Source organism: Cervus elaphus, chromosome 30 (assembly GCF_910594005.1).
Source record: "Cervus elaphus chromosome 30, mCerEla1.1, whole genome shotgun sequence".
Lineage (NCBI taxonomy): Eukaryota > Metazoa > Chordata > Mammalia > Artiodactyla > Cervidae > Cervus > Cervus elaphus.
In genome coordinates, this window is record NC_057844.1 from 16,961,023 (window position 1) to 16,978,203 (window position 17,181).

The 17,181-nt window shown below is 37.1% G+C and overlaps 1 protein-coding gene across 8 annotated transcripts in view; it reads right to left on the bottom strand.

The window, feature by feature from the left end:
- Positions 1–17,181, bottom strand: part of ZC3H13 (zinc finger CCCH-type containing 13) — a 98,590-nt gene that overhangs the window by 57,779 nt on the left and 23,630 nt on the right. For all 8 annotated transcript variants that reach the window (XM_043891692.1, XM_043891687.1, XM_043891691.1 and 5 more), the window contains one exon: positions 9,648–9,756. Coding sequence is in view for 6 of the 8 variants with exons in the window: in XM_043891687.1 (XP_043747622.1) it covers positions 9,648–9,756 (109 nt within the window). In the remaining 2 variants the exon portion in view is untranslated. The remainder of the gene's footprint in view (positions 1–9,647; positions 9,757–17,181) is intronic.

Consider the following 17,181-nt stretch of genomic DNA (forward strand, 5'->3'; position numbering starts at 1 on the left):
TACTTCTAAAAAATAAAGGAAATATATACTGTTTCTACCTGGAGGAGGGCATGGCAACCCACTACAGTATTCTTGCCGAGAGAATCCCATGGACAGAGGAACCTGGCGGGCTACAGTCCATGGGGTCACAAAGAGTCAGACACGAACGACTGAATGACTAAGCACAGCAGCATGCTGTGTCTATAAACAATTAAAATTGATATAGCTAATTTCTTTATGAAAAACCAGTCTTAAGGTTCCTGATTTTCTGTAAGTCATTTTGGGTTGTTTGTGGGTTGGCTTTTTGGTTAGATGGAATTTTTAAAAGATATAACTAAAATACTCAACTACAAATTCTAAGTATTAAGGCTACCAAAACCTTTAATATTTCATACTGTATATGATGTGATTCATTATCTCCCTGCTTTTCTTAAAGACTCATTAGTATTAAGGTTACATTAAATGTACAATACTGTTTCTGTAGTTTTGCTTTTTAATTAATATCATTACTAAAAGTAATTTTAATACTAATGTATACATGAGCTCATTCCTGAATGATCTATAACATTTTCATTACAAATGGTTTGTAGCAGTTCCTTAGATTAGAACTGTCCATCTCTTCAACAGAGCTGATACCATGTACTATTTCTATTTACCCTTTCAAAGAAAAGAATATGAAGGTTAAAGAGGGGAAGACAAGGAAGAGTGATGTGCAGACTATTTCATTACAAATGCATATAGATGTTTTCAGAGCCAGCTGGCACTGTTATCTCTTTGTTATTAATGTCAACAGGCCTAGAGGAGGAAATTTCACTGACTGCTATCCTAACACCTGACCACATTGGGACTGACCACTTATAAACTGAAGAGCCTTCTCAAATCACACTTTTAGAACTTAAGATCATCATTTCTTAACCTGGGGTAAATAAAGTGAAGAACTAAAAAACAAAAAAGATAAAGGAGTCCTACTTGATTGCTTAAAGGACAAAAATATGGACATCACTGACATTCTTTATATATAAAGAATTCCTACTAATTAAAAGGAAAAATGGTCAAAGGACATGAACAGGCAATTCATAAAAAGAAATGCAGATGATAGATAAATAAGTCTTTTTCATGTATTAAAGAGCCATTTTTTCCCCTTAATGGTAATATCTGGTACTGGCAAAGGTACAGATAAAAGGCATGTTCATTCTCTGGAGGTAGCGATGTAACCTAATACATCCAGCCTGGACAATAATTTGGCAGCCATGAGTAAAAACCTTAAGAACATTCATATCCTTTAATATGACAATTTTACTTTTAGAAATCTATTGCAATTAATAATAGATATAAAAATAAAGCTTTAAATGTATAGTCTTCTATACTGCCCTACAGAAAGATCTCTCCATGTCATACACAAGGTCAAACAACTTCATTTTAACATCTGCAACACATTCATATCACATTTCATGATATGAATATATCATAGTTTATTTAACCATTTTCCTTCTGAGAGTTTGTTTTCAATATTTTGCTGTTATAAACAAGACTTCAATGAACATTGTGATACCTACTTTGGTTTACAAGTGCAAGTATTTTCTTTTCAGAACAGATTTCTCAAATTAAATTTGCTGGAGTAAGTGTAATTTTTAATTTGCCAAACTATACTTGTTTGTTTGGCAAACAATATGTATTTTTTCCTGACAAACTATACTATTGCCAAGTAGTAGTATATTGCCAAATATACTCAGAATTTGATTATATTAATGTTTATATTAATATAATTTATGTTGTATTTTTATAATATTGCCAAACTATACTCAGAAATTTTGGGGGCTTCCCTGGTGGCTCAGACGGTAAAGAATCTATCTGCAATGTGGGAGACCTTAGTTCGATCCCTGGGTCAGGAAGATCCCCTGGAGAAGGGAATGGCAACCTAATACAGTATTCTTGCCTGGAGAATTCCATGGACATAGGAGCCTGGCAGACTACAGTCCATGGGGTCACAAAGAGTCGGACATGACTAAGAGACCACACTTTCGCTTTCATACTCAGAAACAGATTTACCAAAGTAAACTTTCACTTGATAATATTAGTATTTTTCACTTCTTCCAGAATGATGGGTGAAGAATGTTATCTCTTTATTTTCAATGATATTTCCCTATAGTAAAGCTGAGCATTTACTGGCCATTTCTACAGGCATTACATACCCAATTTTTTAATTTTTTGCCCATTTTTCAACTGAACTCCTTTTCTTATGTATTTGTGGAAGTTCATTATATGTTTATACAGTGTTTTTACTATATGCTTACATACAACACATGTCAAGTATTTTCTTTTAGTGATCTATTTCTAATAGATGACTTCTATGTTTAGTTAGGTACAAAATTTTAAATCCTTATATAATCAAATCTTTTATGGATTCTGGATTTTATACTTATTTTAGAAGAATGTACATACCTCCAAGATTTCCCAAATATGTTCATACATTTTCTCTTCTACTACAATGGTGCTTTTGCTTTTTATATTACTGCATTAGTCTTTGTGGTAAACAAATATGGTCAGTTTAAGAACCAAACAAAAAATAAAGACTTGGGGAATGGGAGCTGGAAATACATAAAACAAGTGGGGATGATGAAAAGCTTTATAGGTACATAACAATCTATACTGGATCCTATAGGCAATGGGAAATGAGAGAATTTTAAATAGGGGAGTGAAATGAACTAATTTATTCTTTTAGAAGTTCACTCTAACTCAAAGAGTGAGAGAAGATATTTATAATATGTATACTGATTAAGAGATTTCATATTCAGACTATATAAAGAATGTGTTGTTTGCTTCAGTCATGTCCGACTCTTTCAGACCCCATGGACTGTAGCCCACCCGGCTCCTCTGTCCATGGGATTCTCCAAGCAAGAATACTGGAGTGGGTTGCCATTTCCTTCTCCAATATAAAGAATATTCAGCAATCAAAAAAGCAGTAACAATAAAGAAGTAGGCAAAAGTCTATAGCGTTTACAAAACAGGTGGTACAATGGCCAGTAAATATGAGAAAACTGTCAACTTATTACTCATTAGGGAAATGTACACTAAAACCACCACAGTAAGATACAACCACCTATCTTTAGAATGATTATGATGAAAAAGGCAAAAAATACCACAGAAAGAACTATTTTTGACTTGACATTATCTACTAAAGATGAACATATGTAGACTCAATGGCCCAATAATCCTACTCTCAAACATAAACTCAAGAGAAATGAGTACATGTTTATCAAAGGTATGATTAGGAGTAGCAACTTATTCAAAATAGCCCCAACCTAGAAATTAACCAAATGTTTATTGGCAGAAAAATGAATAAGTTATGGTATACTCATACAAGGAACTGCTGCTGCTGCTGCTAAGTCACTTCAGTCGTGTCCGACTCTGTGTGACCCCATAGATGGCAGCCTACCAGGCTCCCCTGTCCCTGGGATTCTCCAGGCAAGAACACTGGAGTGGGTTGCCACTTCCTTCTCCAATGCATGAAAGTGACAAGTAAAAGTGAAGTCGCTCCGTCATGTCCGACTCTTAGCGACCCCATGGACTGCCTCCTACCAGGCTCCTCTGTCCACGGGATTTTCCAGGCAAGAGTACTGGAGTGGGGTGCCATGGCCTTCTCTGTATAATGAACTACTATATACTAATAAGAATTAATGAACTATAACTGTGTTCAAAAATCTTACAAACATATTGTTTTGGCTAAGCACAGAAAGAGTACATGCTAAAGATTTATGTAGACGTCAGAAACAGACAAAAGTAACCCATGGTGGTAAAAATCAGACAGCAGGTACCTTCAGGAGGTGGAGGCTGGGAAAGTAGTGACTCAAAAAAGGGAGTACGAAGGGGCTTATGGGATACAAGTAATTTTCTATGTATTGATGTGTGCTGCTTACACAAACCTGTTCTATGGTGGAAATTCAGTAAGTTGTACACATGAATCATGTACTCTTCTGAAAGTTATTATTATACTTTAATAAAAGGAAATCTTTTGTGAAGATCAGTCTGGGATTCAAGCGGAGAATGATTTAGGAGATGAGACTAACCTCAAAGCATGAGGTTAGAGAATTATTTGTAAAATACACTTATAGGCAACAAATAGGTATCTTAAGAACTAGAATATTAGTAGTAGTAATTTAGAGAAACAGGTGGTTTTGAAAGACACTCAACAGATACAAATGTTGAGATTTATGTTAAGTGTCTGGGTTGAGCGGAAGGAGTCTCAACAATGACCCTTAGACTTTCGGGAAACCAGTAGGAAAACTGATGCCTTTAAGATATGGAACTCAGGTAGAGATATCCAACTGGTAATGCCTCAATTAAGAGCTCTACATATTGGGAGTCATTAATATGTAGATGTTAATGATGCCCTGGGAGCATGATTTCATCTGGGGAGAAAAACTGAAAGTGAGGGGGGAAAAAAAAGTCTTGGGAAGTCGGAAGAGGAAACAACTAAAAGTTTTTAAAGCAGCTTCTAAAGACAAGTGGGTCTCAAAGACCAGTATGAGGACTCCCTGAGATCTCCAAGACAATTTCTGGAGTTCCAGAAGATCAAAAGTATTTCCATAATTCTACATTATTTGCCTGGTTTACTCAATCTCTAGAGTATACAGTGGCATTTTCCAGATGTCACATGATATGTAATATCATTAACAGACTGAAAGCAGAAGCAGACACAAAAATCTAGGTATCTTTCATTAAGGTAGTTAAGTTTACTTTAAGAAGTTAAAATGATTTGCAAAAACATTTAAAATATTGCCACCTCCTCCAATTTTTATTTTTGCTTTTGCAAAGCATGGCTGTTTTCCATAAAACTGTATGCTAGATTTACTACTGTCACTGTTTAACAAATTTAAATTTAAAAATTTTCTCAGAACTAACTTCTAAAATGGAAACTACTGAAGCAGATAATCCACAAAACGAAAAGCTCTCCAGGGTCCTTAAAAAGAGTGAGAAGTGTCCTGAGATTGAAATGTTTGAGAAATACTCATACAGACCAAACTTCTGCGGAGTCTAGCTAAAATTGCTATTTAGACTGAAAATGCAGAGGGTAAGCATATTAAATGAGTTCGGTCTCACTCTCTAATTCTATGCTTCAATATTTTTTCAAACAGAAACTTTTAAACCATAGCGATTTAAAATAATCAGAACCTATGAGTTTTAATATTGTTACTCTGCTTATTTAACTTATATGCAGAGTACATCATGAGAAACACTGGGCTGGAAGAAGCACAAGCTGGAATCAAGTTTGCCCGGAGAAATATCAATAACCTAAGATATGCAGATAACACCATCCTTATGGCAGAAAGTGAAGAGGAACTAAAAAGCCTCTTGATGAAAGTGAAAGAGGAGAGTGAAAAAGTTGGCCTAAAGCTCAACATTCAGAAAACTAAGATCATGGCATCTGGTCCCATCACTTCATGGGAAATAGATGGGGAAAGAGTGGAAACAATGTCAGACTTCATTTTTTGGGGCTCCAAAATCACTGCAGATGGTGAATGCAGTCATGAAATTAAAAGACGCTTACTCCTTGGAAGGAAAGTTATGACCAACCTAGATAGCATATTAAAAAGAGACATTACTTTGCCAACAAAGGTCCATCAGGTCAAGGCTGTGGTTTCTCCAGTAGTTATCTATGGATGTGAGAGTTGGGACTGTGAGGAAAGCTGAGCGCTGAAAAATTGATGCTTTTGAACTATGGTGTTGGAGAAGACTCTTGAGAGGCCCTTGGACTGAAAGGAGATCCAATCAGTCCATCCTAAAGGAGATCAGTCCTGGGTGTTCATTGGAAGGACTGATGCTGATGCTGAAACTCCAGTACTTTGGCCACCTCATGCAAAGAGTTGACTCATTGGAAAAGACCCTGATGATGGGAGGGATTGGGGGCAGGAGGAGAAGGGGACAACAGAGAATGAGATAGCTGGGTGGCATCACTGATTCAATGGACATGAGTCTGAGTGAACTCCGGGAGTTGGTGATGAATAGGGAGGCCTGGCGTGCTGCAATTCATGGGGTTGCAAAGAGTCGGACATGACTGAGCGACTGAACTGAACTGATGAGTTTTAAAATCAAGAGAAAACCTAAGAAACAGCCATGTGAATATTTTGTATGTAAAAGTACTATAAAAGACATTTACTCACCTTTTAAAAGAATTTTACATATAAAAGGCTCTTGCAGTAAAAATCAGTTTAGTTTTTATAAAGATGAGTCTAGAGCAAAGCGTTGGGAAGGGATAGATAGCACACAAAGAGCCTCTGGAAGGCCAAAGAGTTTGAATAGGAAGACACAAAACCCCACGAGTGACAGATGGATGCTAAGGGGAAAGGGTTTCAAGAAGAAAGGTTATGGAATGTGTCACATGCTGCAGGAAGATTACAGGAGAAAGAGACAAGTATGTCTTCATTTATTTAGCAAAAAGGAGGTTATTGTGACCTTAAAAAGCAGTTTTAGTGAAGATGCGCATCAGAAGACGGAATAAACATGAAGTGAAAAGCTACAATTTAGCTGTAAAGGAGGAATAAACAAGGTAATGACTAAATATAAAATGGTGAAAAGAGAAAATGTGCCAAGACAGATCTTAAAGCTAAAAGAGAGAATGTAAGACAAACAAGATTGCAGAGGTGGAAGGAAATCAGGGGACTCTAACCTCATGCAGCAGGAGGGAAGCCTCTTATTAAGAACAAGAGGAAAATAAAGTTTAGTGAATAAAAACTAGTTTACAGATGTGCTGGCAAGAAGCTGAAAGAGTCTGTGGATAAAGAGTTACATCATTTGTGTGTTGTAAATAGCAAGCAGGAGAAAGCGGTTGGAAGGGTGGAGATTTAAGGAGAGGGTTTGAAAGAGCTACTATGAAAAAAGGAGCAAACTGACGTAGGCTTTTCTGAACCTTTAAAATATTCAACAATTAGCATGTACTACTATAATGGAAATACAGAAGTTTCTATTTTTAAAAATAAGCATCCAATGTATTTCAGAATTTTTTTTTCAAAAAAATAATTAAAATGAAAAGGAAAAACGTTGGGTGTCTTAAGCTTTAATCCCTTAGAATTTAGAAAAAGTTAGCCATTCAACTTTGAACAGTCAAGGTTTAGAATATTTACTGCTATTCTGTAGGAGGTATTAGTGTTACTTTTGAAATCCCAATGAACAAATAGAGAAGTTTCGTATTTGTTCTTAGAAGCAAATTTATAACAGACAATACTGTATAAAGATGGAATGGATTTCCTTAAGAAGTACTGATGTTCAAATTGCTGGAGCTAGTGGAGGTGATGGAATTCCAGTTGAGCTATTTCAAATCCTGAAAGATGATGCTGTGAAAGTGTTGCACTCAATATGTCAGCAAATTTGGAAGACTCAGCAGTGGCCACAGGACTGGAAAAGGTCAGTTTTCATTCCAATCCCAAAGAAAGGCAATGCCAAATAATGCTCAAACAACCGCACAATTGCACTCATCTCACACGGTAGCAAAGTAATGCTCAAAATTCTCCAAGCCAGGCTTTAACAGTACGTGAACCATGAACTTCCAGATGTTCAAGCTGGTTTTAGAAAAGGCAGAGGAACCAGAGATCAAATTGCCAACATCCACTGCATCATCGAAAAAGCAAGAGAGTTCCAGAAAAACATCTATTTCTGCTTTACTGACTATGTCAAAGCCTTTGTGCGGATCACAATAAACTGTGGAAAATTCTGAAAGAGATGGGAATACCAGACCACCTGACCTGTCTCTTGAGAAACCTGTATGCAGGTCAGGAAGCAACAGTTCGAACTGAACATGGAACAACAGACTGGTTCCAAAGAGGAAAAGGAGTACGTCAAGGCTGTATATCGTCACCCTGTTTATTTAATTTATATGCAGAGTACATCGTGAGAAACACTGGGCTGGAGGAAGCACAAGCTGGAATCAAGATTGCTAGGAGAAATATCAATAACCTCAGATATGCAGATGACACCATCCTTATGGCAGAAAATGAAGAAGAACTAAAGGGCCTCTTGATGAAAGTGAAAGAGGAGAGTGAAAAAGTTGGCTTAAAGCTTAACATTCAGAAAACTAAGATCATGGCATCCAGTCCCATCACTTCATGGGAAATAGATGGGGAAACAGTGGCTGACTTTATTCTTCTGGGCTCCAAAATCACTGTAGGTGGTGATTGCAGCCATGAAATTAAAAGACGCTTACTCCTTGGAAGGAAAGTTATGACCAAACTAGATAGCATATTAATAAAAGCAGAGACATCGCTTTGCCAAGAAAGGTCTGTCTAGTCAAGGCTATGGTTTTTCCAGTGGTCATGTATGGATTTGAGAGTTAGACTATAAAGAAAGCTGAGCACAGAAGAATTGATGCTTTTGAACTGTGGTGTTGGAGAAGACTCTTGAGAGGCCCTTGGACAGCAAGGAGATCCAACCAGTCCGTCCTAAAGGAGATCTGTCTTGGGTGTTCACTGGAAGGACTGATGTTGAAGCTGAAATGCCAATACTTTGGCCACTTGATGTGAAGAGATGACTCATTGGAAAAGACCCTGATGCTGGGAAAGACTGAGGGCAGGAGGAGAAGGGGACGACAGAGGATGAGATGGCTGGATGGCATCACTGACTCAATGGACACGGGTTTGGGTGGACTCCGGGAGTTGGTGATGGACAGGGAGGCCTGGCGTACTGTGGTTCATGGGATCGCAAAGAGCTGGACACAACTGAGCAACTGAACTGAACTGAACTCTTAAGGTACTTTTCAAGTATTAGTCTATAAGTTTTCAGGGATATTTCTTAAATATTGTAGTAAATAGTTTATGCTTGCAGTCTCTTGGCTGTCGCACATAATCCAACTCATCTACCGCAGCTCAAAAGCAGTCACAGAAAATTAACGAATGGACATGGCTGTTCTCCAATAAAATTCTACTGCAAAAACAGGTGTCTGGCCCACAAGCTATAATTTTCTATAAGTTTTTGGCTATCGAATGAAGAAGGAAGTTACATTCTTAAAGTCTTTAGTTTTGTCAAGTATAGTAGAGTAACAAAGCTGAATTGCTGAAATAATTACATAAATTATATTAAAATGCCTAGTATATCTACAGATGTGAGTTCCCTCTTTCTGTATTTGGTAGTGTGAGACTATAGTGCTCAACTTCTAGATCACAAAAGTAGAGAAGATAGAACACTCATGGTGTGAAAAATAAATGCTTATTTGTTAAAAGACAGTAACTTAAAGGTGATTTTCCTAATATTTCATGAACTAATCCCCCAGTTATCATCTGATATCACTTTCTTGAAAGATGAAATCCAACAATTTCTTGGAAATAATCTTTCTAGGTCTTTAAGGTTTAAAAATCTCACTTTTAATATTTTATGCAAAACAATAAACATAAATTTCAATTCTCTTAAACCTTGATACTGAGGAAGTTAAAGATTTATAAGTGCAACAAATTTCAAAGTAGCATGATGCTGAACAGGTAAGTTCTGGACAGAACAGCTTTCTTAGCTTTTATTCAGCTATATGCCATTTCCTGCCTTATAACTCAGTAAGACACACAAGTCAATTAGATTCTGAAACAATAGGGAGATCACGGCTGGAAAGTGTTTTGAAGCCCACAGAAAAGCCTACAAAGTGAACAATCAATACACTAACTATATAAACAAAGAGTTTTGAAACTCACCATCTCTATTAGTTTCCCATTCTACATTTTCTTCTTCACTTTCTGGAGTTCTCTCCTTAGTGATTTTTATGTCTTCCTTTTCCCTATGTCTCCCTCTTGAAGATTCTTTCTAAAAAGTACATACATACGTACATATGAGTTATTACATTTATAAAAACTACAAGAGGTAGTTACTATAATACAGAATATTTTTAACTTCATTCTTGTTTCATTAAACAATCAGTTTTGCAAACACTCATCCACTAAGCAGAGGAAGTAACAAATTCTAGAGTATCACCACAATGAAAAGACTGTACCATTATCTATTTTACTAAAAAACAGCAAATGTAGGAAGTTTAAGTTTTTAAAAGATACAATGAAAATCAAATACCTTAATATACATTTGATAGTATACTACATATTCAGTTTCTACATGAACATTACAGGGGTAAAGTTTAAAATGGATCAAATACAACAGGAGGAACTGTGATTATATTTTAAAACAACTAGAAAAAGGTTACACTGTTCACAGTAGATTCTCAAAAATAACTGCTGATCCAGGACACATTATATATTACTAACAAATGAGCATTTAAAGACACCTAAAGGTAAATCCAAATTCATCTAATAATTTTATAAATGCCTTAAAAGAGGGGATTTTCCCTATTTTGGTGTGGTAACTAAAATATTTAGAAAAGTTATCTTTATATTGCATCCCAAAAGCCAAAATGTTTAACATTTTATTCCAGCAGCCTATACACAAAGCAGGATAATAGTAATGCAATTTGTAAAATTTAATGAAGTATGCTATTATATAAGATGAAAGCTCTAAACCACATTTTACTAAGTGAAAAGAAAACACAACCTGTGTCATGGAATTCTTACCTTCCCACCACAGTGTCTCACTTTTATTAACACTAAATCTTGACTATGAAAGACACTAATACACAAGGATATTAAGTGCCAAAAGTTCTTTCCGGGCATTACCAGACACAAAATTTGGCTGCTTACAACACAAATTAACTTATCTTTGTCTTCTTTTTAAAGAACTCTAGTATATAATTGCCCCTAAATTTTACTTATCTAGGTAGGAAGTCATGTTTTAAGTATTACCTGCTAAATGACACATACAGTTGCTGATACAACAGAGGCTGACAAATATTAAGAGACTATATAATAGAACCAGTCATGACAAAATGGTGAAAGATCAAAAAAAGAAAAGGAAAAAATAAATGCACTCCTATTTGTACGTGAGACAAAAGGAGAAAAAGGAACACCATCTATTTTTACTCTTAAAATATATTCTGTGCAATATTAATGAAGAATTATTCTATATGCCATGCAACTTTTGAATGTCCTGTGAATTAAACCCACATACAAATGTGTGTATATACATATATTTATGTAAATATTTAATGAAATTTACCCTACATATTGAAATTATACAATTTTTGCATTTCCTATTGTTTTCCAGTATGACTCTAATAATACTGTCCCCAGAGATCATATATAACTATTATTAAGTACTAGTGGAGGCTTCAATATGTGGTGGAATTTCAAGTTAGGAGATATGCTTTTGCCCAAAACTTTGTCACTATCTCACCTCAAATCAAAATCCTATGGACAGAGGAGCCTGGTGGACTACAGTCCATGCGGTCGCAAAGAGTTGGACATGACTGATCAATTGAGCTCACCTCAAACCATAACAGAGGAAACAATTTTGATAATACCTAAGGCTCAGGTCATCTATTAAAATGTTGTATCTCCTCATTTTTTCCTCTTCAAACAACAGTGTATAACTTGTTAGGCATGTTATTCCGTGTAAAATAAAATTATTTCTTTCCTCTTATCATATTCAAATGTAAAGGGTCTGCCATTACTTGTTTCATGTAGTATAGGATGGTTTGCTCTATCACCTTCTTGCATTTCTTGAATAGAATGGTTTGTCATCTTACTGCTCTTAAATGCAAATATATTAATTACAAGTACAACTATTTGATTATTATATATTCTAAATTAATCATTCTGGAACATATACATGTTGAAATATTTGTTAAAGAACTGCAATATTTTAACCAATACCCATGAGATGAGATATTTTATGAATTCAGAATTATTCGGATTTCAAAATATATTAAGTAACAATGCCCAAAGGGTCTGGAGCAGCAATCTGTGATCAAACATTCAGTTATTTTTGCAGCAAAACATGTAAATTCACCAACTGGATAAAGGCTATATAATAAGCTTTTTATCAATTAAGATCTGGTTTGTTGCCAAATAAGTCTTTACTTATTAAGTCTAACTTAGGAAAAATGCTTCTTTTAATAAAAGTCTTTCACATTTCAGAAATGCAGTAAATAATTGTGAACTTTTACTTTCACTTTATTTCTACTTTATATCACTCATATTTATTCCTTAAACATATGTATGGACAGGTTATATTTGTTACAAATTTTATTTCTAGCTAGTAAGGAGCCATTAACAAGATTATTATTTGAAAAGAAGTGTTGAGGCTAACAGAACAGAAAGACAATATTATTAATATAGTAAGTGATTAGCAACCATAATAATAAAATATTAGGGATCCTTGAAGTAATATAATCCAACCTCATACCCCATGTAGAAAATTTTTTCCTAAATTTTGTGTAGCTGTGCGAGGCTTCTATCAGAAGAATTTCAGGGGAGGAAGTTACTCCCAAGGTCTCCACTGATAGCTCTCCACTGCTGCATTCTTTGCTCCCATTTTTAGACAGCTCTGAACATTAGAAAATTATTTCATATACTGATCACAACTTTCTTATATTGATACCTCTCCAGAATGTCTACTGATTGGAACTACTTTTGACCTCTACAATCATGTAAAACAAATCTAGTAATTCTTCCACATGATAGCTATTTAAATATTTCAACATTGTTAACTAAATCTTTTCAATATCTTCTTATATCAGGGCAAAAATACTCTTTACACTGATCATATATTAACATTTCATATTTTCATACCCTTCTCTACTCTGTCATTTTCTCTGAGCACACTAATCTCACAATGTTGCTTCAATAAAATGTGATAACTAAAATTAATTTAGTCTTGCCAGAGTAGTATTGAGTATATAGCTTCTACCTCTGAACTGAAATTATTCTTGTTTTTGGGGGGAAAGGTGTTTGGAGGAGGGAGAGGTGTTTTGGGTGGAGTTTAAATAAATTATAATTTTAAAAGCTATATAAATGTAAACTACAACCTCACACACAATGAAGCCTGTGTGTCGCTCAGTCATGTCCAACTCTTTGCAACTCCATGGACTGTATATAGCCTGCCAGGATCCTCTGTCCACAGGATTTTCCAGGCAAGAATACTGGAGTGGGTTGCCATCTCCTTCTCCAGGGGATCCTCCCAATCCAGGGATCGAACACAGGTCTCCTGCATTGCAGGCAGATTCTTAACCCACTGACTTACCACGGAAGCCCCATCAAAATGAAGTCTAGAAATAGGGTAAACTTCAGGGCTGGGTAAAGTAGTAACACACTTAAGTAGTAATACACTGAAGTCACTGTAGATCAAATTTTCTTATTGTTTTTCTCCTTTCTCACAACGCTGCTATTCCTATTGTTGACTTCACATGAAGGCACATTTCTTTTACCACAAGGACAAGCAATCTAGATTCACCCAGTATGTGCCTTTCTCCAATCAAAAAATAATTTTTTCTTTCAGTCTAAGTAAGCCAACTTCAGTCATATGGCCACATCTGAATCAATAATTGATAAAGATAACAGCCACCAGTTAAATGAATTAGGCCTGGTTCCTAAGTCAATTGAATTAACAAGGAGAATGGGACTGTTATAACTAGGTTAGGCCAATGAGGGTCCAGCAGTGAATCTGGGATCAATTCCCCAAATAGCAATGCAGCTTCAAAACAAAAAAGCGAATGGATTCTGGGAAGTTCAAAGTTACACTGTACCTTTGGAACTACACTTTACTTCCTCAAAGTACTGTACAATGCAACGCTTTTGAGAGGGCTCTTGAGAGTCCCTTGGACAGCAAGGAGATCAAACCAGTCAATCGTAAAGGAAATCAACCCTGAATATTCATTGAAGGACTGATGTTAAAGCTGAAGCTCCAATACTTTGGCCACCTGATACGAAGAGCTGACTCATTGGAAAAGACCCTGATGCTGGGAAAGACTGAGGGCAGGAGGAGAAGGGAATGACACAGAGAATAAGATGGTTGGATGGCATCCCTGATTCAATGGACATGAGTTTAAGCAAACTCCAGGAGATGGTGAAGGACAGGGAAGTCTGGCATGCTGCAGAAGTTTATGGGGTTGCAAAGAGTTGGACATGACTGATGGACTGACCAACAACACTTTTGACAACTGCAGAGGCCATAAAAGTAAAAAAAAAAAAAAACACTTTCCAACCTACTAAAGATTTTCTTTGTTCACCTTTACTAATGCATTTTGGACCCTCATTCTAAGGTCATTTTCCATCTTCCTGATGTATATCCTTTTAGAAATTATGTAATCAAAGTTTCCTGGTGATCAACACCATCAATTTTACCAAAAATTTTCTTTATTATATCCTCATTCTTGAAAAACAGCTTTTCTGGGCAAATAACTATGGGTTCACATATTCACCTCAGCTTTGAAAATATCATTCCACTGTATTTTGGCTTCCATTGTTGTTACTGATGCTGTCCATCATTGTCCATCATCCCTTTGTAGAAAGATCTGCCTGTTATTTCTGGGTGTTCCCAGTATTTTCTCTTTGCCTCTCATGTTCTGCAGCTGTAATACTCTACTTGATGATACGTATCATGCTTTCTATATCTGCAGGCTTATGTCTCACCAATTATGGAAAATTCTCAGCCACTCTTTCTTTTAACATTGCCTTTCCCATATTCTATTCCCCTCCCCCAAGTATTCCAATTAGATGTACATTAGATTTACTAAGTTTTTCACCCACAATTATGAATTTCTTATATATTTTTTATAACCTTGTCTTTGTAGGCTACATTCTGGATAAACTCTTCAACACCACTTTCCAACTCACCAATTCTCTCTTTGGAGATTATGGTTCTCACCTTAAGGTTTTCAAACCTTTTCAGTTGGGACACTTTTGACCAAGGCTGAAAACTTTAATGAACAATGCTTCATTGTGGCTTTTTGGCCTGAACACAAGCCCAACAACTTAGCTCAGTATATAGCTTTTAGGATACACATAACTGACATTTTGAAATTTTAAAATGATTCACAGATGTGCAATTTTGGGTTATTTCAACATTATAAAAACATGGACAGCAGAGAAATTTAGATCTACACTTAGGAAACTATATTTGTACTACACTGAAGAAAAATCCCATAATAGGGTTATCAGAGGTTTTCTTTTATGAAGAAAAAGAAAACCTGTCTCAGAATAAGCAGAGTCACAAATAAATAAGATTATAAACTTCAAAAAACATTCAACAGATAACAAAGATCAGGTCATCTTCTAACACCACATTTTAAAAATAAAAAGAGGAGGGGACAATTACTAATATTTTTGTATCTATGTACCTAATAATACTGCACTGAACAGTACAAACTATAGGAGACAGAGAGAGAACTAGACAGAAACACAGTACTACTAAGATACTTTAAAAGGCATTCTCAGGGTTCCGGTTCAAGATGGCAGAGGAGAACGATGTATGCTTATATCCTCCTATGAGAGGACCAAAATCACAGCAAGCTGTTGAACAACCATTGACAGGAGGATGCTGGAACCCACCAAAAAATTATACCCCAAAGTATATCAAGTCTAAAGACAAAGAAGCTGCAATGAGATGGTAGGAGGGGCACCAACATGATAAAATAAAATCCCATACCCACCAGATGGGCAAGCCACAATCTGGAGAATGATAATACCTAAGAAATTCTCCCACTGTGTTGTCAAGGTTCTGAGCCCCATGTCAGGCTTCCCAGCCCAGGGATCTGGCAAAAGGACAGGGAATCTACAGGGAATCTGACTTTGAAGGTCAGTGGAATGTGCTTACAGGATTTCCACACGACTGGGGAAAAGAGAGACTCCACTCTTGGAGGGCAGCACAAACAAAATCCTGTGTGCATCAAGACCCAGATGAAAGGAGCAGTGATCCCACAAGAGGCTGAACCAGATCTACCTGCTAGTCCTGGAGGGTCTCCTGTGGAGGTGTGCATCAGTAGATGCTCACCACGAGGACAGGGGCACTGGCAGCAGTTCTGGAAGGGGCCCCTTTGCATAAGTCCTCTTGGAGGTGGACATCAGCCCTAACATAGAGCCGCTAGACCCCAGGGCTGGGTCACCTCAGGCTAAACAACTAACAGGGAGGGAGCACAACCCCACCCATCAGTTCAGTTCAGTTCAGTTCAGGTCAGTGGCTCAGTCGTCCGACCCTGCAACCCCATGGATGCACCACACCAGGCCTCCCTATTCATCACCAACTCCCGTAGCCTACTCAAACTCATGCCCATCGAGTTGCTGATGCCATCCAGCCATCTCATCCTCTGTCATCCCCTTCTCCTCCTGCCCCTAATCCCTCCCAGCATCAGGGTCTTTTCTAATGAGTCAACTCTTCACATGAGGTGGCCAAAGTACTGGAGTTTCAGCTTCAGCATCAGTCCTGCCAATGAACACCCAGGACTGATCTCCTTTAGGAGGGACTGGTTGGATCTCCTTGCAGTCCAAGGGACTCTCAAGAGTCTTCTCCAACACCACAGTTCAAAACATCAATTTTTCGGCACTCAGCTTTCTTTATGGCCCAACTCTCACATCCATAGATGACTACTGGAAAAACCATAGCTTTGATTATACAGACGTTTGTTGGTTAAGTAATGTCTCTGCTTTTTAATATGCTGTCTTGGTTTGTCACAGGTTTTACTGAGCATGGCCCTGCCCATCAGAACAAGACCCAGTATTCCCCACCACCAGTCCACCCCATCAGGACTCTTAAACAAGCCTCCTAGTCTCATCCTCTTGGCCTCTGCCCCTGACCTCGGGTGTGGGGTAGCTCCTCTCAGCCGCCGTCCCTGACCTTGGACGTGGGGTAGCTCAAACTACCGCACAATTGCACTCATCTCACACGCTAGTAAAGTAATGCTCAAAATTCTCCAAGCCAGGCTTCAGCAACACATGAACCGTGAACTTTCAGATGTTCAAGCAGGCTTTAGAAAAGGCAGAGGAACCAGAGATCAAATTGCCAACATCCACTGCATCATCGAAAAAGCAAGAGAGTTCCAGAAAAACATCTATTTCTGCTTTATTGACTATGCCAAAGCCTTCGACTGTGTGGATCACAATAAACTCTGGAAAATTCTGAAAGAGATGGGAATACCAGACCACCTGACCTGCCTCTTGAGAAATCTATATGCAGGTCAGGAAGCAACAGTTAGAACTGGACATGGAACAACAGACTGGTTCCAAAGAGGAAAAGGAGTACGTCAAGACTGTATATTGTCACCCTGCTTCTTTAACTTATATGCAGAGTACATCATGAGAAACACTGGGCTGGAGGAAGCACAAGCTGGAATCAAGATTGCTAGGAGAAATA